Source organism: Triplophysa rosa, linkage group LG17, assembly GCF_024868665.1.
Source record: "Triplophysa rosa linkage group LG17, Trosa_1v2, whole genome shotgun sequence".
NCBI classification, from domain to species: Eukaryota; Metazoa; Chordata; class Actinopteri; order Cypriniformes; family Nemacheilidae; genus Triplophysa; species Triplophysa rosa.
The window spans coordinates 13958250-13983052 of NC_079906.1; the positions used below are offsets into that span (position 1 = coordinate 13958250).

At 37.6% G+C, this 24803-nt stretch overlaps 1 protein-coding gene across 1 annotated transcript; it reads left to right on the forward strand.

Moving 5' to 3' along the window:
* The first annotated feature begins 22 nt into the window (after positions 1-22).
* On the forward strand, positions 23-19260 carry kcnc4 (potassium voltage-gated channel, Shaw-related subfamily, member 4). The gene is made up of 4 exons (XM_057356275.1): positions 23-1319; positions 10350-11286; positions 12483-12677; positions 17134-19260. The coding sequence occupies exons 1-4, from the start codon at positions 714-716 to the stop codon at positions 17199-17201; spliced, it is 1806 nt and encodes a 601-aa protein (XP_057212258.1). The 5' UTR covers positions 23-713; the 3' UTR covers positions 17202-19260.
* Positions 19261-24803: the final 5543 nt, after the last annotated feature.

Consider the following 24803-nt stretch of genomic DNA (forward strand, 5'->3'; position numbering starts at 1 on the left):
CACCCTCACCATCCTCTTGGATTGTGTCGAGGGACGCGAATACTTCACAAGATGCAACAGATCTTTCCCAACAAACTGATCGAGACGATTTTAACCGACGACTCATGCTTGATATGATCATATTACGATTAACGTCGCAAAGGGTATTTTGACAAGGTCTGTTTTACAAATAAAACTTGTGATTAAGGAATGATGTGCGCGCGCAGATGAGTGATGGTTGGGAATGACCGCTTCAACGAAATGGTGACGAGATATTTTAAAAAGTGAAATCGGGCTTATTTTGTAAACATGCTTGACTTCTGTTTTTAATACAAGTATTTTCATCGAGCTGTCAAATTGCGAAGCACTTGCGCGTTTAATTGCTTAAGCGCTGAATTGAGCCGTGAAGGTCGCGTTCCTCATTTGGAGTTTTTCGTTTATGGAGGCCTATCGATCTGTTTACTTTTTTATGTTTACTATCATGCCAAAAATCTCGTGATTTGATAGCCTCAGAGGAAAAAACGCAAGTTCCCACCCACAGACTGAGCATCAGAGAGTTTCTCTCGTATCATAACAGGTGGTTCCTCTCGCGTCTCCAAGGCTGAAGGATCATGTTGACGGCAGAAACTCTCACCAGCTGTTTGACTTCTTTAACAAATGACAACCGCAATACTATAAGCGCAGGTTTAGCAAGCCAAGAGAGTTACTAAAACAAAGCCTCTCCATCCAAATCTATGATCAGCTCAGTGTGTGTTTCGTCGTACCGCGGGCGCAAGTCGGGCAATAAACCATCTTCCAAAACATGTCTAAAGGAAGAGATGACCAGAGGCGAAGACTCGGAAAAGATCATCATCAATGTCGGTGGCACGCGTCACGAAACCTACAGGAGCACCCTGAGGACCCTACCGGGCACGCGGCTCGCATGGCTCGCAGACACGGACCACCCGGACGCTGACACGGGGCAGACGTCCACCAACGAGTTCTTTTTCGACCGACATCCTGGCATATTTGCTTATGTGCTCAACTATTACAGGACTGGCAAGCTCCACTGCCCGGCTGAAGTCTGCGGCCCCCTTTTTGAGGAGGAGTTGGCATTTTGGGGCATCGATGAGACGGACGTGGAGCCCTGTTGCTGGATGACCTATCGCCAGCACAGGGACGCAGAAGAGGCGCTAGATATCTTCGAACCGCCTGATCCGGAGGATGCTGAGGATGACCACGACGTGCCCAGGCGCTTTGGCATTGAGGACAGCCCTGACCGCTCCAGGGGATGCTGTGAAGTTTGGCAACCAAAGATATGGGCGCTCTTCGAAGATCCATATTCTTCTCGTGCCGCTCGGGTAAGACACATTGCCTTTCTACATGTTTTATATTACCAAGATGATTACTATCAAGGGCATACATTTGCGTATTGCTGTTACGCACCTAACAGGTGGAGCATGCCAACAGGTGATACCTTGTGGTAAATAAATAGCAGCTACATTATTTCATTTCGGGAAGTCTTTATGTTTTATATATGATTTAGTGCATGTTGCAACTGCTGGTTGAGATCACCCTTTTCTGGTTACCAATGGAAACACAATAATCACAGCTATTTATTGAAGTGCACCCGTCTCGCGCCATGGCAAACATGCGCTCGCCCAGATGCCACCTGCTCCAGTGTTAATGTGTCACACGCTTATGTCAGATGTGTGAAATCATCTCTATATCTGTGATGAATGTCACTCTCAGAAGTTGATGCCTCAGAGAAAGAATTGTTCAAATTTAATTACATCAAGTATAAATCAAAAGATTTGTAATATGTGTATATGTCTGCTTTACAACTTTATAATCAGTATAATAAATAGAGAAGAGGGATGTCATTCTTTAAATATGTCTGCATTTGTCAGTTGCAAGTATATCAAATGATAGTGATATGATAGACATCATTGACTCTCAGATATTATCGTGATGCTGTTAGTATAAAGAGTTTTAAAAAGTGTCACCACTTACCTTCTGCTTGTCTTCTTTTTGCTTGATCAGGAGAACATTCTTGTAGACATCCATGGAAAGCATTATGGGTACTATAAACCTGCAGTACATGCACATATATAACGTCTCTCTGTATTTTATGTAGTATTTGTCCTCTCTTTATTTGTTCTTTTCTAAATTTCCCAGATTTTGTTATCACACTCATTTGCTCTCAGTTTGCATTTTACAGTATAGCTTCTGCTTTCATATATTTGCCAGCAAGTGCATCGAGGCATATTTCAAGGTTGGATGCAATTTTATGAAATTACACCACACTAACCTGACTCAGAGAACCGTTGGCACAGCATACAGTCTTTGCTTTAATGAGCTGTTTAAACTGGTAATGTGAAAGCTTGTAGACTTAAAACCTGTTACAGAAGACAGAGACATTGGCCATTGAACATTGTGGCTATTTTAATGGAGAAATGTTTACTTCCCCTTAACTTATAGAAGTAATTTATTGCTTTAAATTCTTTGGTTGCGTAGTTCAGATGTAAAGATTTTATGTCTTTTTACAATGTTACTCATTTTATTACACAATTTCTTTACATTTATTATTTTTCCACGTGCTTTTCCTCCTCTCTATTCCTCAGGCAACAAAACAAACGTGAAGTTTTTTTTTAATGGATTTTGTTTATCAACTGAGCTGTTTTGGTTGATAAAGACTTCACTTCTCACAGCTGAGCAATTGTCATGAGGTCAACCATTCCCATTTCTTTTAGATAGCTGTTTCTTCTTTCCTAATTCATTTAAAGGGCATCCCACAAACAAGTGAGCAGGCAGAGAAAGCAGGTATTGCGCCATTAAATTCCAAGCACTCATAAATGACAAAAAGCGAATGGTTTGGTTTCTGCTGCCACGTTTCTGTTCGGCTTTCTCAATCTTCTTTGCCTTACGGAGAGCATTATGGCCCACAGGGCTAATGTTACCTTACTGACGGCTGTTTGGGCCGGCTAATGTAGTTAGAAAGAAGAAGGATCCATGTTCTGTATGAGAGCTAGTTGAGGAAAAACAGAGCGAGAGAGAGAAAAGTGTCTGGTTTTCATAATCAAGGCATGCAAGAATTTTTGAGTATGCAAGTCAATAATCCGACTGTTGTTACAGATGTTTTTAGTTTAGTTTTTAGTTTCTGCATCATTAGTGGCAGTAAATGAAATTGCGGTCTGCTTTTTTGAGGTCTGGCCCTGACTGCGCCAGACATAACAACTCGCTTGGCACATAATTCTGTCATATTTCCTCACTCTCATGTTGTTCCAAACCTGTTGTTTTTCTATGGAACACAAAGTACCAAAAAATAATAAAAAAGGCAGTTCATAAAGACCACTATGCTCTTTAAAGACCACCAAATAGCACCTTAACAGTACTACACTACTGTGAAATACAATCTAATGGTAATTTCTTTATTCATATGTATATAATATGTCTTTTAATAAATCATTATTGCGTGTGTTGCTTGGACAATATTTTGTGTTAGGCACAGCATGATGCATTAATACATTTAAAGAGGGAATGGGAGAAGGGATGCTGGGCGAACATTTTTGTTTTCCATCTCTGTTGAATATGGCAATATTGCTGCTTTCAGTTTTAATATACATCACCAATGTCGCTTTATTTCTTGCTTATTTGTATTGAAAAAGCTATAAAGCCAAGATTGATTTCTGATTTAAAAAAACATTTGATTGACAGTTCTGTTTATATTTTGTGAAATCATGACCTTATTTCTGAGAGCTGTAATGTAGCACAGTTTTGTATGTTTTATCTTCTGGTTTGTTGGTGTGTGTGCGATGGTTAAGCTTTACCTCATAATTATGGCATTACGTTCTCACCGTCATGGTAATTAATCACTCACCGGGTAATTGAGCGAGTGCAGACACTGTCTGGATGCGTGCCGTGTTTGGCATTCTGGAGGGACTGTTTGAATGGTTGTGATATTAAAAAGCCCTTAGAAATGCTCTTCGGATATGAACTTGCTCTTAGGAGATGGGAGCAGAAATTCCTAGCATGAACAATAGTGTTATGTTCAATGAATTTTGTACTATAGTTTCCTGTAGCTTTTCTCATAGAGTATGGTCCTAGCAATGCCAAGGTCATAGGTTCGAATCTCATCGTACTGATAAAATGCTTTGGATAAACGCATCTGCTTCATGCCTAAATGTAAAAGTGTGATGTGTGAACAGCGTCTGTGCATTTTAGAGCTCTGTAAGTCACATACTCGAAAAGATAATGGTCTCTACCCATTAACAAAGATGTAACTGAAAGATGAGCTAATGGAAGAGTCTATATACCATTTCCGGTCACTTACAACAACATCAGCCATAGTCAATTGTGTATGGTAACTGTTAAAGTGAGACATTTTTCTCAATAATTATTTAAATGGATAGTTCTTCTACAGAACACAAAAGAAGATCATTTGAAAAATGTTGGTAACCGAACAACCTCAGTACCCATTGACTTGTATTGGTTTTGTGTCCGTACAATAGAAGTAAATGGGTACCACCGTTGTTCGTTTACCAACATTCTTCAAAATATCATCTGTTGTGTTCTGCAGTAGAAAGAAAGTCATACAGGTTTGAAATGACAAGAGGGTGTGTAAATGATGACAGAATTTTCATTTTGGGGTGAACTATCACTTTAAATTTTCCAGGAGACATTACCACAGTTAAAAAGTAATACTTTTTGTTCTGAATACTTTTCATGAATTCATGAAGTCATGCATTTGAGAAATAACTAATATTTTGTGAGGAAACTGTCTCTAAAATTAACATTTTTTTATGTTATCTTTTGCACACTACAGAAGTGAAAAAGTGTTTTCTCTATTGCACTGTAGATGTAGTGGCTCTCGAAACCACAGCTTTTGCCCACTTCTCATAGGTTCTCTGTGGGTGGATTACATGACCCAGAATGATTTATTATTGAAAATTGTATTGTGAAGCCCAGTAAGATTAAAGGTAAAAAAACATTTAGTGTGGAAATAATTTTGCTTCTTTCAAATTTGTGTGATAAACACCCTTGTCATTTTTACAATTCTTGATTTATTGTGATACATGACGTCCTTTTTAAATGTGTTTTCATCAGTCTATTAACATACTACAATATAACATTTATACTGAGCAGTGATCCCTACAAGAAGACATTAAGTAAAATCAAAAGCATTTTACAGCCAAACTTCATCTAAATTCTCAGTCGTAACTAATATATCATGTCAAAGATTGTGAATATGAGCAGATGCTTTGAACATCTAAACAGAGACTCAGAGACATTCAGTTCTGCTCATCTCTTTCTAATAAACCTCACATCAGATTTATACCTGGTCAAACTTGACCAAGCACTGTATGTAATGTGCAATGGTGAGCGTCCAGTTTGCTCTTTTTATAAGTGACTTTAACAGAGTTAGGTCTCCATTAATCCGTACATCATTGGAACAGTGTATGAACAGGTTTCCCCCTCTGTTTATATGTGCAATAAACCATTTGATGTTTAAATAAACCACACTGGCTAAACTCACAAAGTTGACTCCTGTGATGTTTAATGCAATAATGATTTCATGTTATTGCTTATTCAAATAGAGAATGTTTGTTAACATTTTAAAGAGAAAAGCTAAAGTTGTAAATTCCTCACCGCTATTGTCAACAAAAGAAATAGCAAACGTGACCCTGACCCAAGTGCAGTTTCCCCTTACATGCTGCTAAAGTAAGACAATGTGCTTTGTGATTTGGTTCATGCGTTTGCAATGAAATCTGTCCTCTGTGTTTTCCTTGCACTTACAAATGAGCATTCACAAACAGACACACACAAAACTGAACCAATTCAGGGGAAACCTTCAAATGTATAAACACTGTTCATTAATGAAACAGGCAGTCTATTGAACTGTCTCTATGGAGAAATGCTTGGCACACTGGATCATAGGCGTCTGGCTAAAGATTTCACAGACAAAATTATGCTGAGTTTATTTATCCCTTGTGTATGGTATGCTATTGCTTTCCTTTCTTAGCCTGCTTTATCAGCTTATAGTATTAGCAAAAATACAAAGCATGGAGAGAATATTATTCTGTTCAGTCAAAGCTATAATAATTTCATGGTTCACCTGACACATTGTGAACTATTACTGCCTAGTAGTACTACTGCATAGTCTCAGAAGTTTATCTAAATCAAGCAGTACAGGATTTGGGGTTAGTTCACCCCAACATACTCTGACTTTCCTTCGAATTTATTAATTAATTATTTAAGTAATATTTGTATATATTTTTATTTATTAGTCCAGTCAAACAAAAAAGTAAATGTGAAGTTATAACTTATCTCTGTGTGATTCGAGGCGACTAGCATTGGCACTCCTGTGAGGACTGAGAGTTTTTATTATATATTTTGAGTCTTTCTACTGTATATCGAATGTGTTTTTATAGCGTTTTCAGAAAAGGCTTGTATTTTTTTCCGTGGAAACTTAATTTTGAAACAATAAGGTTCATTCGGGTGGAGTGGAATGTAACAGCTGCACTATGTGTGTATAAATGTCTCTATGACATGCAACTTATTGTGAAATGAGCTGGAGGCTGCTGTAGTGAACAGCTGGTATGAGAAGCCTAAGCCTAAGGCCACGGATATCACAGATATAAGCACCTCTTAGGAGGTTATTCATATTTTCTTTTCTTTTTTCTTATTCAAGCTTAATTAAGATTGATGTTTCAGGACCAACAAAAGATGTTAAGCCAAGAAGTGATGTTGACCCAGAGTGATTGTTTAGTTTTAATTATTTATGGACACATGGACATGTCATGGCTATAATGGTTACTTAACTGTTTTTGCTGAGGATACTCGCTAAACATCTTAGAAGTGGACCACCCAATGAATAATTGATTAAAAATAAACAAGACACATCAACTCCGTTGAAATCAATGGAATCACAGTATAACTTCTGTAGTAGCAGGGGTGGCGCTTATGGCAAACCGAAATAACTTTTAATCATTCTCAGGATATGCATTTTTGATATCAGTAATTACATTTTCACTAGTAAAAATGTGAATTCATGATATCAACAATGACGTCATCACTTGCAGAAATGTGTATTCTTGATATCAAAAATTGAATTTCAACTAGTAAAAAACGTAATTCTTGATATCTGTAATTGCATTTTTACTAGTTAAATATCACAATAAGCTGCCATTCAAATTCAATTTCAGATATCAATAATTCATTTCTTACATGTTAAAAATCTTATTTCAAATATCAGAAATGCAATTCTTACTAGTAAAAAACATAATTTTTGATATCTGTCTTTCACATTGCTGTCGAGTGACTTGATGTCATTTCTGAGATTTGTTTCTGTTGAAATGCTGATAAAAGGCAAACATTTCTTAATTGTTTCTTTGGCTGTAGGTCGAGATGCTTTTTACTTAGCGCCACTGTTAACATTATCAAAAACTCTTCAGTGTTGAATACAAACTGTTTAAATGGAGTTGTAAATGGCTGACCAGATGGGTTGTTATGAACATTTCTCTGTCAGACTCTTCTCAGGAACATTATATCACTTGACAGGACACAGATTATCAAAATCTTTTTGCAACAGTTTATTAGGACTGAACAAAGACTGTTTAGCAGGATTTAGTTTGTATTCATTCATCCATTTGTATTCATTCTTCATTCACAATATTTATTTATAATTTGTAATGACTAGAGGTGCCAAGATGACAAAAACACAGTGAAAGTTCATATGGTTTACTGTACTACTGTGTGTTCCAGATCTTCTGTCGTTGTATGGCAAGAACTGGTTAAAGATTCTTCAAAATATTTCTCCTTTTGTGTTTCATGAAAGAAGAGCAGGTTTAAATAACAGGGTTAATACTGATAGAAATTTCCCTTTGTTTCTTTACAATCTTTAAAATCAAGCTGTAGTAACAGATCAATGAATTGTACAAATGTTTAAATGTTTCTGTCACAGTAGTCTTCGTTTACAGTTTACTACTCCTGTGAGGATGCAGTGTAAACAAATATACTGTAATTGATTACATCGCTCTGGGAGCTCTGTCCTGTTGCCTGTGCTTGTATTGTATCTCTCTCAGCATGACAACATGTCTCCCACAGTGTCGAGCTGGCGTGAGATGGTCGTCATGGCAACCGCCCTTTCTCTTCCTCTGCCTGCTTTTCTGCCTTTATTCTCACCTTCATCTGCACTGGCCCCAAATCCTTCTCTTTCACTTTATTACATTATTTTAAAATATCTTTATTATAGAATATCTCTCATACACTGAAAACTTTGTCACCCCTAAGTCATCTTAAAGGAAACTTTCTTCCCTTCTGTTTCAGTCTCTGTAAGTTTAGTCAACAGTGCTGCTGTTGTCTTGAGATAAAAAAAAATGCTGGTTTCCACTGAAGTCCACTTCTGTGATTGTTAGAGATATTGGAAATAGGTTTGCACACAGCAGGATTCAAATATAAGTGTTACAACTTTGATGCGTTTCATTTGGAAAACTCATGGGGCTGTGTGTTTATTTGAGCTAATTAAATAATTGATAATAAATGATCATCTATTATCTAACATCTATTATTGATGTAGTCAAATGAAGTTTTTGTGAAGCAGGTCTATTGAACTGGCAGCTTGTTCGAGATTGAAACTTAATTGCAATGCTAACCATAATGGAAATTACATTACAAATATAATTAATTTAATATTTTTAATTTCTTTTGGTAAAAAAAATGTTACTTATAGATTCAAGATTTATTCTCATATACTTTGGACCAATTAAAGTCTTATTTTGTTTTCCTCACGTGACAAAAGAATGTAAAAAAGGACAAGCTAAGAAGACAGAAATACTAAATATAAACTATTCACAAAAATAATTTGTCAGTTTACAATATAAGAGAATCGGTATGCAATAGAAGCAGTTTTTAAATAAGTATTGGTAAAGTATTTGTTTTTAGAAACAGTTTTGTAATAGAACTTTTCACAGTATGATGTTGTGCAATTAACCAAAGTATATTTTATTTATTTGTTGTAGAATTGTGACATCCACCACCTGCCAATAACACAGTAAATGTGCCTTATATCTGTCAGTCGTTTCGTTTAAAATCACTGTGATGCCTTTGCATCATTTTTTCAGCAAGTCAAGAAAAGAAACAAAGTATACAACGAAAATAGTTTCGGGTAGCATGGACTAAAAAAGTACTATACTTGTCAAATCTACTGAACCCAGCAAGTACATGACCAGTATTTTTTTATAATGTATTATTATTTACAGTATTATTTAACAAGGCTGTAGTGAATGAATATGTAAAGAGGCACAGCTCATTTTCAGCCTATTTTTCGAAGGGTCAGAGGAAAAATAAATTACCATAATGTATTTGTTATTTTGGTACAGAGCAGGTGTTTGTGTAGCTTGAATTCTGGCAAGGAAGCCTTTTACAAAGTGGGTACAAAAGTCTTTCTGGGGCATGCCTTTTTATTTAGTCATTACAGATGTTAAGCCCATTGAACTCATGATAGATTAATACACCTACTTAATATTTGTCCTGAGTGTTGTCTAAAACAGTTAATGATTTTGATAGCTAATTGCCTATTTGGGGGACAAATTATCAAAGCACTTGGTTCATTTAACTGCAGTAAATTTGCTGTTGCATACTTTATGTGCACTTGTACACTGAATGCACTGATGTTAAATGTATATTGCTTGAAAAATGTTAATGTATGCAGTTAGTTTTTAAAATAATATAGCTTATGTCAAAGAACTGTTATATTTAAGGGCTGCACAACCCAAACAATTATTTGTTTGGTCCAAGTGGTGGTAAAGGGTGGTTGAAGGGATAGTTTACCCCAAAATGAAATTTACTCACCCTCATGTCATTCCAGACCTGTATGACTTTCTTTCTTCTGCAGAACACAAAAAGCAGATATTTTGAAGAACATTGGTGACCAAACAACACGTGCCCCCATTGACTTCCATTGTATGGACACAAAACCAAAATATCTTCCTTTGTGTTCCACAGGATAAATCATATACATGTTTACAACCACATGAAGGTGAATAAGTGATAATAAAATTGTATATTTTTGTGCGAAATATCCCGTTTAATAGGCTTGTGATAAAGATATTTGAATATAAATGCTATAGATTTATACTGCATCTAAATGTATTAGCCATTATGTTACAAAGAAAGGGAATTAATCACAGAGCCATTACATTTGTGCAACATATATTTCAGATGTGCGGCAATACATAAATTAAATTGCATTTGCATAATTAAAACAATAAGCCATGGGTAGATGGATATTTGTGTAGTTTGTGAAGTAAATCATCTTTCTTTACTGTCTGAACACTAAAGTGTTCTTATTTACGGTCCCCTCTGATTACATATACATTTATCTCTTTCAGATAATTGCCTTCGTCTCCCTGTTTTTCATTTTGGTGTCCATCACCAACTTTTGCCTGGAGACCCACGAGGCCTTTAATGAGCTTCACAATCGCACGGATGTAGTTACAGAAGGCAACAACACTGTGATCAACTTTGTCCGAGTGGTGGAGACCAAACCAGTGCTCACATTGGTGGAGGGAATTTGTGTGGTGTGGTTTACGTTCGAGTTCCTAGTGCGTATCATATGTTGCCCAAACAAGATTCTCTTCATCAAGAACACGCTGAACATTATCGACTTTGTTGCCATCCTGCCATTTTATCTGGAGATGAGTTTAAGAGGGCTCACATCTAAAGCCGCCAAGGATGTTCTGGGCTTTCTGCGCGTTGTCCGCTTTGTCCGTATTCTACGGATTTTCAAGCTAACCAGACACTTTGTAGGTCTCAGGGTTCTCGGCCACACTTTGCGGGCAAGCGTCAATGAGTTTTGCCTTCTTATTATCTTTCTCGCCCTCGGAGTCCTTATTTTTGCCACCATGATCTACTACGCCGAACGTATTGGTGCGGATCCCAATGACCCTAGCGGCAGCAGCCACACCCATTTCAAGAACATTCCCATCAGCTTCTGGTGGGCAGTAGTCACCATGACGACGCTAGGTTATGGAGACATGTACCCTCAGACGTGGCTGGGCATGATGGTTGGAGCGTTATGTGCGATAGCGGGCGTGCTAACCATTGCCATGCCGGTGCCTGTCATTGTTAACAATTTTGGGATGTACTACTCACTGGCTATGGCCAAGCAGAAGCTGCCCAAAAAGAAAAAGAAGCACAATCCTAACCGAGACATGGTGATGGACTCTGGGTCATTCGGAAAGTCCGAAAGCAACTCGCCAAGGAACAGCACACAGAGTGACACGTGCCCCCTCGCCGCTGAGGAGAACATCGGAAGAAACCGATCAGGTAGAACGTCAGTTATTATCGTCAACACTTTGTGTTTTCTGAGACTAAAGGAACAGTTTACCCAAAAATGAAAATGATGTCATAATTTCTTTGCTCTGATGAACACAGAGAAAGATCTTTTGAAGAATGCTTGTATTCAATCAGTTCATTGACTATCATAGTAGGAAACATTTCTTTATAAATTTCTTTGTTCTTTTGAACACAAAAGAAGATTATTAATGCTAAATTTACAATACTTGGTATTTAATGCTAAACTTACATCACATGACAGCAGTTTGAAGTTATAGCTGCACTCAGTGACTTGATTGGAGGTTGCTGGGTGGGTGTTTGTAGGGAGTGGGGGGGGCTTGTTGGTTGTGGTTTGGGGCGTTTCATTTGTTGGGACTGTGTGGGTCTGGTCTGGTTGGTCTTGTTTTGTGGTCGATGTCGGACAACAGAGGAATAAAGTTAATTATGCCATTACTACTTTTCCCTGGTTGTTCCTCTGTCGTCTGTTGTTGATCGCGGAATGGGACCGGGTTGGACCTGCACGGTTTCGGCGGGTGGGGCTTCCTGGGTCGCAGCTCGTGGGCTCTCCCTGGTCTTCGTGGACGTTGCTCGGTGGCTTTGGTCGGGGTCACTGAGTGCAGCTATGACACGTCAGAGGAGATCTGGCCCTCCCGGCTGAGCCTGGGTTCTCCCGAGGTTTTTTTTTCTCCATTTATTCATCATTGGAGTTTGGGTTCCTCGCCACAGCAGTGCAGTGTTGGCTTGCTCACCGGGAGACTGCATTTATTTATTTATTCATTTATTTATTAGATATTATTTATTATAATGATCTTGCTTGGTCTATAAACACCATGCACTGTGCTGTGTTTTACCTTTCTGTGTTTTTCTTATTTTCTCCTGTAAAGCTGCTTTGGTACAATGCACATTGTGAAAAGCGCTATATAAATAAAATTGAATTGAATTAAATTGAAGATATTTTGAAGAATGTAGGAAAGCAAACAGTTCTGGGGCTCTTTTGACTACCATTGTCATTTTTCCTACTATAGTAGTCCATGATGGCAAGCATACAAGCATTCTTCCAAATACTTTATCTTTGCTGCACATGTTGATTATGTGTTTGGCAGTAATTTAAATTATATATAAAATTTAACCAACTTGATGGCTGACTGTTGACAGCGTTGTTTTTGTCATTTTTGTTGAATCCTCAGATTCAAAGCAGAATGGCGACGCTAATGTGACTCTTTCAGAAGAGGAAGGCTGCAGCCTGACCCAGCCGCTCTCGCCGGGCGATAGGTGGACCCTGCGATGCTCACGTAACAGAGACAAGTCCATAAAAGAGTCAACTTGCTTCCTGCTGACATCTGGAGACTTCTCCTGCAGAGCTGAACCCACCATCCACACAGGTAATATGAAACTAAAGATTTTGTCATGTCTTCAAAGGGACAGTTCACCCAAAAATAAACATTCTGTCATCATTTACTCACCCTCGAGTTGTTCCAAATCTGTATACATTTCTTTGTGTTGACCACAAAAGAATATATTTTGGAGAATGTAGGATTTCTCCTACTATAGTAGTCAGTGGGGTCCAAGAACTGTGTGGTTACAAGCATTCTTCCAAATATCTTTCTCTGTGTTCAACCAAACAAAGAAATTTTAGTCAGTTAACAATCCCTTTGAGGTAAACTGCACTGAAAAAGTTTTTTCTTTGGTTAGCTACAGTATGCTTATTAGGAAGCAAGGAAGCCAGTGGCAAGCAAAAACTTCAGATCAGAAAGAAACCTTGCATTTTTTAAAGATGAGGTAACACGCGCAGTTTCTATCAATCTCGTATTAATCTTGAGTACCCATACAGTAGTATTGCATACTTCGTATCTTCAAAGAGTATTTAGTTTGGTCAAATTGATAAAAGACAGATACAGCTGTACGATTATTGCCGGAAAAAGACGACTGCCTGGAGGCATGCAGGGGTGGCAGAATTACAGCACGAGCACACAATACATCATCGCATTGATTCACTATAAGTTTGTGTTGTTTACATTATGCATGTACACGCTGATTACCAACAAAACACAGACATATGACTTAGTTTGACTTATCACGTGCGGTTCATGTCCGGCATCTTTTAGCACTGGGACCACTCCATCTATCAGTTTAAAATGATCTCCAAATCCAGCGTTATATCCACCGTTTATATATCATTCATCACCGATATGCAGTGAGCAAACAAACACACAGCTAAACTTGCGTCAGCCGAGTGAAGCGGCATTGATGGCCGTGCTCTTTCTCGCACTGGCTGGTTGACACGTCGTGCTCTTTCTCTCACGGCTGTGCATGGGCATGCTCTTTCACTCGCTGGATGATGCGTAGGCGTGCTTTTCCGGGAGAATTGACCCTTCGCAAAGCCCCGCCACCCCTGTGTTCCTGTTGCTATGTCCGACAAGCTTTCAGTATCACCCATGCACTCCCAGTGTAAATGTGTGCACTCTCTGGGAAATAGTGAAGAATTTCTGGAAAAATGACACGCTGGGATACATTCAGGATTTGAGATAACTGTAACAATAATAATACCTATATTTGCGTCCACACCAGCAGACGATAACGTTACGTTAATTCTAAACTCGCGTGATGCAGTAGGGAATACTGTCAATACAAATGGATGTATAGCTAACCTAAATGTCGTGTATTAAGTGTTTATATTGACTCCGAAATTTGTAGTAATGACAATTTTAGAGAGAGAGTAACTTCGGGCAGACTTTTGGTCGGCCGTGATCCTTCTTTGTGAAAACAAAAGTAAACTTTTAAATATTAGTTCAGTACAGAAAAGAATAAAAGTCCATCAGTGTCTTAATCCCGAACGCTTCCGTCTGTAATTCGTACATGAAATATCGTATCTGTATTGGTATAGTTTGTGATGTTAACTCCGCTATTGTCCTTCATTTAGAATGATTTTTAAAAGTTAGAAATTAGTTATCGTTTATCGTTATAGTGTGAACGTCCATTAAAGCTGGGTATATATATCTCTGCTTACTATTACAATAATTAAAAAGCTATTTTTTCATATTAATCGCCAAAGCTCTATTACTTCAGGTTTGTCGGACTGGTTTGTTTGTCGTACAAAATGGCAGTCAGTCACAGGGTCACATAATATCGGCGTTATGATTGGTCAGATCAGATGTCAATCAAACTCTTTGAAGGGTCAATTGTCCAAGAACCCTTGTTACGAAACAGGAATCCATGTTTGAAAAAACTTTCCAAAACCTGTACGAACTCTGGCGGAGTGAATCGAGCACAGAAATACTACGTCATAAGTTCAACTCGTTTTTTGACAAGTTGTAAAGAAGTCAGACTGCATGAAATAGCATGTTACCTCTGCTTTAAACACATTTTATGAAGCATATATGCATACATACAAGCATAATTATCATTAATATTAATGATCATGTTGACATTTGTTGTTTAATGTCAGTATTGTTATTGTAAAGGATAATGTACAATCAGCCGCTCATTATCTTAAAATAAATCCAACAGGGTGATGAGGTCTTGAATCCTTCTTCATTATTTTGTGATAATGACCAGCTGACTGTACATAATCCTGCTTATTTTGTCGAGTTTACAACATAAATACAGAATTTAGTTGAAAAATGAAGAGATCATTGAGTTAAACAAAGAAATGACTAAAGCTTTGTAAGAAACTTGGTCAACATTTGTACAGTTTGGAGGTGATTACACTAAAATATTTTGTCTGTAATACTGACCAATTACAATCAAGAATTCTCGAGAGTATTTTGGATTTGTTGTCAATATCATAGCTGACATTCCAAAATGGTGACAATCAAACAGGATTATAACAGAACAAGCGGCGCATGACGTTAGACAAAGCATTCAACAAACCTGACATCTTTCATTACTGGATGCTGTCAAGTCAGACTTCTTTTCTCGCTTGACTGACTTGCACTTCAGCCCCCAAATTCCCCAAAGCTCTGACAGGTTGCTGGCAGTCTATTTCTGGAGATAATCGCTTGATCGCAGGCTGCTTGAACAAACATTTTACATTCCCCATCTCCAGATGGAGAAGCAAGAGGAGCCCTTTAATCAATGCTGCTGATGTAAAACAAGAAGTTTTCAGCACCTGTTGCTGAAGCGAGACAGCTGATTGGTTGAAAACCATTACCTGGAATCCTTAACAGAACAATACAGCAGAAAGCTTTGGGAGACTGTATGTTACAATAATGCGACAAAATCTGTATTTTTGCCATGCGTTTTCATTCTGCCGCCGCTTTTAACTGTATTGTAATATTTCTAAAATTATTTTAGAAAAATATTACAGTAGTTTAGGTCTTTTTCTAAATTACCATTTCCAGAATTTATTAAATCTTGTGATCTTGTCTATGTCCGATTTATGAAAGCAAGAACTCGCAAAAAGAAGAAATATGAAGAACTATTTGAATTACACCAGAAGCACTTAAGATGTGTGTTTGTTTTGATTTCCCCTCATTTTGAGAAAAACTCAAACAAAGGTCATTTCAGCCTTTCAGCCAGCTCTGTGACGGTTGATTTGTCGTTTGTGTGAAAAGCCGTGCAATTTTTCCGCCCTGATGTGGAGACAGATGCACTCAGGGAATCAATGAGGGGCAGAGCGACAATGACGGCAGCAGCTGTGGTCCTGTCAGAAAATGAGCAGTGATTATAGGCAATAATTCCCTCACGAGACACAGCAAAGATGCTGCAACCGTGGAAATGTCATTGCTGATGTTATAAATAACAATATGAGAAAGATCTGTAGTCCACAGAGTCATGGCATTTCTTCTGTTTGCTGTGGAAAAATATGATTCAGTACCTTTCAAGCTCAAAAGAAGGTGAAGCAGGCGACAGCATTTGAAAGGAAGCCCTCTTTCATCTCATCTAATCAATTTAGGCTTCTGTTGTGGTTAGCTGTAAACAGATTAGCCGGGGGAATCGCTCCTCAATATATTTCATTAGTCCAGGTGTCAACGCTTGTTCAACAAATAAAGACTGAGGACGGAAACTCAACCAAAACAACAAATAAAACTGGAAATGTCAAATACAAAGTTGTCATTATTATCACCAAAGGTATTTGGACATTGCAAACAATAATTTTCAGTACACAGTAGCAGTATTTTCAAGATTTAGTTATTCAATATTTTATTCAATAACGTTTATTACGTTTTCTAGTACTATCAAAAATCCAGTGAAAATAAGTTTTCTCATTTAGTAGTAAACTACACTAAATGTAGTAAGATTTATGTTTAAAAATATTATTAAATAAAAAAATGTATTAATAAATATTTAATAAATATTTAATTGTTTATTAAAATAATTCTTGCAATATTCTCTGCAAACAAGCCTTAATATTTACATCATATTTTATATTATAATATCTAATATTTTCTGATATTGCTTTGTATGTACCATGTATTCAATATACAGGATTTCATTCCTTAAATTTCCCTTAAATGTCCCTACTGTTTGTTCTAACATGTGTTTTCTGTAAAGCTTCTTTGCAAAAATGAAGACTACTATAGGAATAAATAAATGAAATTAAATCGACAAAAGACAAAATCCTGATAATACGGACTATCTTGTCTACAGCAGGCCTGATGTGAGTTATTAATCTGCTTCTGGTCTCAAATGGCAACTAAACTTAACTGCTGCTAATAGGTTTCCATTAGCAACATGTGTAGATCCACAGTATCCCCAGAGTCTCCTGGTTCATTACAATGCCTCTTAAGGCCAGAAGCTCTCTTGTTTTAATTAGTCAGGATGTTTTTCTGAATGTAGGTAATGTATTAGTATGTATATTTTATCTCTCTGTGTTGTCTCTGTGTGTCTTTGTTTCAGAAAGCTGCAAAGATGCACTCACATCCCCTGCAAACTACACTCAAGCAGAAGTCACCACACTGACCTGAAGGGGTTTGCAATCGTTTGAGATCCCGACTGGATCTTCGCTTATTCCCCAAAAGGCATTGACTAGTAGAATGCGTATGCTTCTAGTCATCATTATGCACACATCTGTCTTTTTCAAGGCCATTTGCATGACAGAGCTTTGACTACCTTTGGTCAAAATGGAACATTATTGCACTTTAAATATGGGGTGCATCAAATCTATTGAGTATTACTTGTAAGATATTGTAACTTGTTGACATCATTGTCGAAGGCCCCAGTGCAAATTGACAATGATAATCTTTATCCGATTTATGCTTTTAAAATGTTTCTGTCAAATAAAATGCTCTCTAGAATGAGAATGTCTGCCCCAACACCACCTGCCAACAGATAGTGAAAATGAAAATTCTGTCATTATTTCCCCCATTCGAGTTGTTCCAAACCTGAAAACATTTCTTTTAGCTGTTGAACACAAAGAAAGATGTTTGGAAGGATATTTGTAACCAAACAGTTCTGGGGCACCATTGACTACCATAATAGGATAGAAAACTGCTATGGTAGTCAATGGCGTCCCAAAACTGTTTGGCTTTCCGCATTCTTCGAAATATCTTCTTTTGTGTTCAGTAGAACAAAGACGTTCATACAGGTTTGGAACAATTTAAGAATGAACAAATGAATTTTTGGGATGACTACAGTATTTTCTGTTGTTTGAAACATGTCCCATTATAACTTTTTGTTTCAACAGACAATGTTAAAAATATGGTGTGTGCTTGTCACGCCATGTCATAAGGTTGTCAAAGCTTTTATTCATTTTTCCCTCAGTGAGTCAGCAATATTTCTGTTTATGCACAAACATTTGTTAAGACATTTGTTAAGTCTAAAAATGTGCAAAAAAAACATTTGTTAAGACATTTGTTAAGTCTAAAAATGTGCAATATCAGAGTGACCATACAACCATTGTGTCAGAAGGAAGGGAAACCGTTCCTATGTTTAGTTGATGATGATGTAATGTGAAATGTTTCTGTTGGATAGGTCAAGATCATTTCTCTCCTCATGACAATGGGAGGCCTGACTTTATTTGGAAAGAAGTAGAAACCGGGCTGTGTCTGTACAGTGTTATACTAGAGGCCACAGACCAATAAACATTACTGTAAGAAGGACCCATTTGTCATTTTAAAAAGAACCTTTGAGACAATTTTTGAAGAACTGTTTTCCGTAGCGGCTTTAATTAGTAATGTCAAAGACCAAGGTGAAATTTTTTTTTTACAGCATATTCTACAAAGCAGCTTTACTGAGAACAGAGTGGCAGATGCAGGCTTTTCCAACCATAATTTTCTGAAACTCAATTTACATGAAGTCCTACTCCATTTGAAATCATCAGCCATTGATATTCATAGCAACGCTGGTTGAGATGGGACCAAACTCAGAAGATTTTCTGTTCTGCAATGTCTGTTTACTGTTTTAGTAACATGTCCAAGTTGTGCCTACTGTCTTGTACTAATAATTGTAATACTAATTCTAACAATACAAAAAAACTTTGTTGTTCTCAGAGAGGCTCATATTGGTAAGATGTCAATTATTTTGCAAACAAGAATTGTCTGTGTGACTTTTTCTGCCATAGTTGCCTTATGTTTCATAACAACAGAAAGTGCAACACACCGTATTTAGATCAGAAAATGAAACCATGTAAATAACAGTTTTAATATACAGTATGTAGCAGATTATCACAATTGAGCAACAAGATGCATTTAGTGTGTAGTTAAACAGTTTTCATATCGTTCTATGGTGTCTGCTTTTAGCCAGTAACCGTGCGTATGTTTGTGTATTTCAGGGATGTGTAACATACTAGAAAGAGGCTCTTAGATTACATGGTACAGAACTGTAACTCTTTCAAATGAAATTGTGTTATATGTCTAAAGAAGACACAGTTCATATAGCGTATTATGTAGGCATGTGTGTTCATGCATTTCTGGAGGAGTACAAATAAAATCTAAATATTATATTAAAGACACTGTTTTATCTCATGATGACCTCTTTGCAAAGTGGTGCCCAGCAGAGATCTTGGGTGCAGTATGCTTTGGAGTTTTGGAACACAGTCGTTGTGTTTTGTGTATTTGATTTGAGAAACATGAGCCTGTCGGTCTGATCGCAGACCTGAGCTTGTGCTGGCTCCAGCTTAAAACAGAGCGGAATACACATCCATCTCCATGGCGACAGTGAGAGATAAGCCCCATTAATTATTGTTTAGCTCCTTCGCTTCTCTCTTTTCTTTCTCTCTCTCCCCTTCCTTCTTTTCCACATGTAAATGTAAAAACATTCTTTCCATGAAGATCTCTTACACAACTTCAAGTATGATAGCCTTAATCAGTCTGGAGTCACTGCATTTTTTTATTGCCCTTAGAGCATAAAAATAGATTCAAACTTTTTTACATACTTTTTAGTTTTACACTTGAGTGGAGATCTGAAAAGGTGACAGTGACATGGTGTCCCTGTCGTCTCCCCAAAAATGTCCACTCTAGTGACATGAAAGGGTTAAAGATGAAACGTTTTACACCTGTTAATCATTTACACCCAAATATGGCCTAGATCTTGAAGACTGTATTCATACACAGCTGTCATATTCATGTTTGGAGAGAGCACAGATAATATTCTTGCAGAATCCATTTACTGAAAGGAGTACCAGCAGCACAGGAAGTGTGTCTGTAATTGACTTAATAGGCACCATGCAAAATACTTTCGTGTGGTACTGTGCACATACTGTGTCTGGGGTCTTGTGAGAATGACATAAGAGCATTCAAGCATGGAAAAGGGTGGTACCACATTTAATGTTTTCTGTCATTCATTCTTAGTCCAATTAATTCTATTGTATTTCTGTCTCTTTTGTTGTCTTTTCTTGCCCCATAAAAGGGGTTGTCATGGCAATGTCGAGCACAGTTACCATGGAGAGCTGCTCATCCACCACTTCAGCCGGGTCATAGAAGTGGCCAGCTGATAAAAAAAAGCAGAAGGGGAAAATGCATAAGTGGCCATTTGGTTTCTGGCTTCGGAAAACCACCGTGTTTTTTGCTTGATGGAGCATTTGGTTCCCTGACAACGAATGTTTATTATTGAGGCTAACAGATGTGATATACTTTGTGTTCCAGGGGCTTGCATCCCACAGAGAGGTTCAATCCCTACATAAACACATCTGTGAAAGCAATATTTATATAAAAGGCCTTCACATTATTCATGTAGAAGATTACCGTAAAATGAGCCAGTTGTTTTCCTAAGTTCTTTATGTTGTAATAGCAGAAATTAGACAGAGGCACGCAAGATGAACCGCGGGCTTAACTTGCCACAAAACATCTGGCTACATTTATCTCATGGTCATCATGAAAAAACATTCTTATAGGAATAGTTCACCCAAAAGGAGAAATTCTTTTATAATTGATTCACTCTCTTGTCAATCCAAACCTGCTGGTTTGATGGCAGGCCCAAAGCATTGATCCAATACTGTCTGCCTTGTATATTTGGAGCTTAAAGGTAAAGTGTACAATTTCTGCATCACATGCAACACCAGACAGAATGGCAAATGAGTTTTGACACTGGATATGGCCAAACTGTTTCAGCATTAATCCATTATTGTACTGCCATTGCTAATGCACACTCGCACATTGATTTACGCTCACCCACTTTTACCCTCGTGATAAAAAAAGATGCCATGATGGGGTTGTCATGGTAACGGTGCTCTTGGGCGTCTTCTTTTCCTTTCCCCGTTCATCATCTTTCCAACGCTGGAAATGGCGAGACAGGTTTTGGGTCATTATCCCTTAAAGTCAAGCTGTCTGGAAAGGTCTCGCTAATGGCCCATTTCTCTTCTCTGCCCTCCTCTCTCACTTCAGGCTCGTCTGATGTCTTTTTGGCAATTTTAAAAGGTGCTGCCCACTCTGATTGTGTCTGTAATTCTTTGTGCTTTAACTTTCAGGTCTGTATTTGACTTATTTTAGAAGTTATTTTTGTTGGCAAGTTCTGTAGAAACAGTATACTTCCATTTCCTGCATTATCTTTTTTTTTAACTGAAACGAATGAGTTTCCCAGACATGCAGAAATTGACGAGAAATGTTTGAGTTCATATTGAAATCTTCAACAACACTGTTTTTTTACTGCAGACTTGTGTTGTGTGAGATTTCTTGGTCTTTTTCTCAGATGTGCAAGAGACTAAAGCAAAAGTTTTCATCTGTTAAACATTTCCAATCTCTGTGATGTCTAGAAAAAAGATATAAAAGAGACTTTTATAGGATAGAGGAATAAACATTAAATTAAAAAACATCAAATGAGGCTTTGAAAGGCCTGATTCTGATTGGTTGTTTTAGCTGCCATATGTATCTGGATAAATTCTGCAATCGAGACAACTCGGACTTTGGATTTTTCCCATCCCCTACTTAGAAGTAATACATTCACAGAACGAAATTATACGAAACAATGTCTTTTTTGTACGTTTCAGTACTAAATAAAAAACAATAAATCGCACTTTAAAGTTGAATGGTCATGACGTGATTGACTGGAACGCATTGAAGTCAGAAGTGGGACAAAGAACTCGAACATTCCCTTTGCCAACTTGTATAGCGACTAAGCAAACAGTTCATCCGGGTATAGGCCCTTTTCACAATGACGTCACTTAACTTCCGCCTTTTCGCAAAGCAGTATATCATAACATCCATCTTGCAACAAACAAGAAGAAGAAGAAGAAGAACTTCCGTTTTGCCGTCGCGCTGGAATTTAACAACAGTGAAAAAAACTGACAGAACACATATTCAAGTACTTATCCTAGCACCTTCGCTAACACAAAAAGAAAACAAAACACTTACCTTCATAATCAAACAGGTACTGATCAACAAAGAATTTGTATCCTTTCTCTAGCTTTGATCTTGTTGTTAGCGAAAATTTGTCTGCAAGACGTTGTACATCATCTAGCTGTATTTGTGGCAGATGTGCAAGGGACTTGGTAAACTCCATTCTGAGGCGCTAGCGGAAGTAACTTCTTCTTGAGTTTTACTGGCGGTTGGCAAACCAGCTTATAGGTGCGTTACCGCCACCTTATGAACTGTAGTGCTAGCGGAAGTAACGATACACTGCTTCACAGCAGAACGGAAGATGCGTGACGTCATGTGAAAAGGGCGTATTTGATGATACTTGAATTTCGTATTTATCAACATGTTGGAGATGGTCCTCCCGTGTCGCTTTTGTTTTAAACAAAGGTAACGTCAGGCCTAATTAGTGACACAATTGCCCGGTTTCACAGACCAGGCTTAAGGCTAGTCCCAGACTATAGTGATAATTTGAGCTGTTTTAACTAATAACAAATTGCCCTGACATATCTTAAAATATGTCAATGCCATTGTTTTGCCTCACGATGTACACCAGTGATGTTTTTATCTAAGACATTTTAATAAAAGTGACTTAAACATCCTAATTTAACTAAAGCGTAGTCCTGGCTTAAACTAAGCCTTGTTTGTGAAACTGGGCCCTTGTGTCTCAAACGGTTAAAGGTTTAACGGCTTAATTTAAAGGTATGCATTTTATGGTGACCATCATTAAACTTTTGATAACTGGCTACAAGACAGAAAACATCTAGCGGAAAGACAAGGAGCCGGGTAAGAGACACATAACTTGGTTTGCAGAGTAATAATATTTAAATTTATATTTTTAACATCGTTGAGGTGTTCGTCTTGTGCTGCCTCTCTACCATCAGAAATGTAGCAACATTGAAGGCCCCACACACCTGCTAACAAATGAACGGGTTGATTGACAATTATGTGCTGTAAGAGGAGTGAGCGTTTATCTTTTGAAAGCTTACGCATTTGAGAGGCTTTTATCACCAATGAGTGGATAGACATGAAGCCATTAGAATGTGACCATCTGAAATTCAACGCCATCACTTTCACAGGAGTAAACTGACTTTTAATGGCGATGAACCAGTAAAACAAAGAAGCCACTACTATGAACTGCAGATGCCCACTCTCATAAATGTAGGTCTCAAAGCATTAATATTAAGATTGTTTGCATAATGGCACACATTAGCTCTCTATTTCTAGCCTTCTTGTTTGAGTTTAACTATATTTTTAAAGGTTTAAAAATGAAAAAAACTTTTGATTATTTAATCACCTTCATGTTATTTCAAACCTGTTACTTCCTTTCCTCTGCAGAAATTAGATTTATAGACAGAATTAGATATATAGAGAGATATATGGTTTAAAGGATTAATTGTATAGACAGAAGAAGACATTCTTATTATTCCTCATTGTCAATGGTAAAGCATATCTCTTTTATAGAGGGTTTTCACGACGCGTCATCAATCCGGAAGTCGGCCATTTTTTAGGCATTGAACGTAAACACTGCTATAGAGGGTATGCATTGATGTCACTTGTCAGGATATGCCCTGGGACACGCTCCCCTGGGTGGCAAAACACCCAGAAAAATGGCTGAGGAGAATTAGAGAAACAAATAAACCGGGACTAAAACACGCAATTATTTGCTAAAATTGCAAGCAGCTGGACTCGACGGTGATCCTTACGACTTCCCTTTACAAAGGAATCAGGTGTTCCTGGACACTGAAATATTGCACGGTATTGCGTTTACAGATATTGTAAGAAGTCATTTTGCTGAGTGTTTGCCACCCACGGGGGAGTGCTCACGTGGTGTTCTACATACTATTTCTATCTACATACGCCGCGGGTCCCCTTGCATGTAATTCGTCATGTTCTGTCAGCCGTCGTAGTGTTTCGAACGGGAGGGGTGGAGTGAGTGGTTGGTTGCAATTCGCAACCTTGCCGCTAGATTTCACTGACTGAACCTTTAATGCAAGTCGATCACACCCGAAAATCGCTATGGCCATAAACTGTAACATCACGTGCTGTATAATTAATTATTTTAATTTATTTTAATGTGTGTGTGTCTACATCCATGTAGAATAGATTTAAGTTCAACTACAGTAACATTAAATACTGCGGACTAGTGCGTGAAGTTCAGAGTAGAAAGTAATTAATTATACTGATTCTCGGGTGTGATCGACTTGCATTAAAGAGCTTTATTTTCACAGTTATTTCTAAAGAAGAATCTTTTTTTCACCATCAAGATGTGCGATTTCCATTTGGTTCAATAGCATTGATAGCAATAGCACATGGCCGACTTCGGCATTGATGATGCGTCGTGATAACCCTCTATATAAGACTTCATTCATGCTCTTAAATTGGTAAAAGTACTTCAGGGGCTCTGGATTATTGTGACCTACAGTCTCTTCACTTTTAATTAAACGTCTAGATGTAGTATCATGGGCATTGTGCAGAACAGTTAAAAAGTGATACCAAATTAGAACTTGATGTATCCTGGTTTTATTTCTCACTTGGACCTTATATTTTACTCTTCAGTGGAATGAAGCTGGTTTTGGATGTCTTGTTGCTCTCATTTCTAATGTTGAAGCATTTTTGGTAAAATGAAGATAAATTTCCTGGTGGTGCTTTGTCTTCTCAGCAAATTAGTTAGTTTTTTTGGACATTAGGTAAGATTCACTCAGCTCACGATGCGATTCACGATACTGATCTCACGATACGATTTATTTTTACAAAAATAGTTGAGACAAATTAGAAATG

Bases quoted from the DNA above. Each gene is read 5' to 3' on its own strand.
- kcnc4 (XM_057356275.1), top strand. From the start codon at position 714: ATGATCAGCTCAGTGTGTGTTTCGTCGTACCGCGGGCGCAAGTCGGGC. The intron at 1,320-10,349 runs GTAAGACACATT...TATCTCTTTCAG, and splicing joins ATTCTTCTCGTGCCGCTCGG to ATAATTGCCTTCGTCTCCCT. The intron at 12,678-17,133 runs GTAATATGAAAC...TCTTTGTTTCAG, and splicing joins TGAACCCACCATCCACACAG to AAAGCTGCAAAGATGCACTC.